This window comes from Petaurus breviceps, unplaced genomic scaffold (assembly GCF_028583685.1).
Source record: "Petaurus breviceps papuanus isolate PSGF00001 unplaced genomic scaffold, PetGlider_PUasm1.0 220, whole genome shotgun sequence".
NCBI classification, from domain to species: domain Eukaryota; kingdom Metazoa; phylum Chordata; class Mammalia; order Diprotodontia; family Petauridae; genus Petaurus; species Petaurus breviceps.
Window position 1 is genome coordinate 20,577,322 of NW_027185876.1, and position 687 is coordinate 20,578,008.

General features: G+C 69.3%; 1 protein-coding gene across 1 annotated transcript in view; it reads right to left on the reverse strand.

Annotated features, from left to right (window-relative positions):
* Nucleotides 1–389, reverse strand: part of CREG1 (cellular repressor of E1A stimulated genes 1) — a 4,934-nt gene extending 4,545 nt beyond the window's left edge. The window contains exon 1 of the mRNA XM_069094711.1: nt 15–389. Coding sequence (XP_068950812.1) covers nt 15–305 — 291 coding nt within the window. The 5' untranslated portion in view covers nt 306–389. The remainder of the gene's footprint in view (nt 1–14) is intronic.
* Between the last annotated feature and the right edge of the window lie 298 nt (nt 390–687).

The following is a 687-nucleotide window of genomic DNA, read 5'->3' on the forward strand; positions in this document are numbered from 1 at the left end:
GGCCGCGGCCTCACCTGCAGGTCCCCCACGGACATCTGGAGCGGGCTGAGGTAGAAGTAGGGCACGCCGCTGCTCTGGCCCACCGGCCCGTCGCTGACCGAGAAGATGTTAGCGAAGGGCCGCCCGTGCACCGCCGGCACTGTGGACAAGGTGGCCAGCGCGCCCCAGTTGCAGGCGTGAGCCACGAAGCGCGCCACGCGCGCCACGTCCTCGCGGGGGGGCAGCTCGAGCCCCTCCGGAGTGGCCGGCGGCAGCAGCAGCAGCACCAGCAGCAAGGGCGGGAGCGCCGCCGTCGGAAGCCCCATCTTGTCAGCGAACGGCCAGAAGCCAGACCCGGACGAGGCCGCGAGCGAGGTTACGGCCCGGCCGGGCCTGGGCCACGCGAAGCCCCGCCCCTCGGCTGGGCCAATTGGAACCGAGAACGGGAGAGGGGCGGGGCCGAGGGCGGGCACTCGCGGGCGCGTGACCCGCTGTTTACTCTCCTCCGCTCCTCCAAGCCACGGGGCGGGGATTTCGGGAGTCAGCGGTTTCCTTCTAGGGAACCTTTCTGGGCGTCCGGGAGAGTGACCCCGAGAGAATCTTCCTCTTTGGGGGGCTTGGCCTTTCCGTGTATCCCCAGCGCCTCGCTCAGTGCCTGGTATACAGCGGGCGCTGTATAATTTCTCGCCGACCTGTTATCTATTGTGG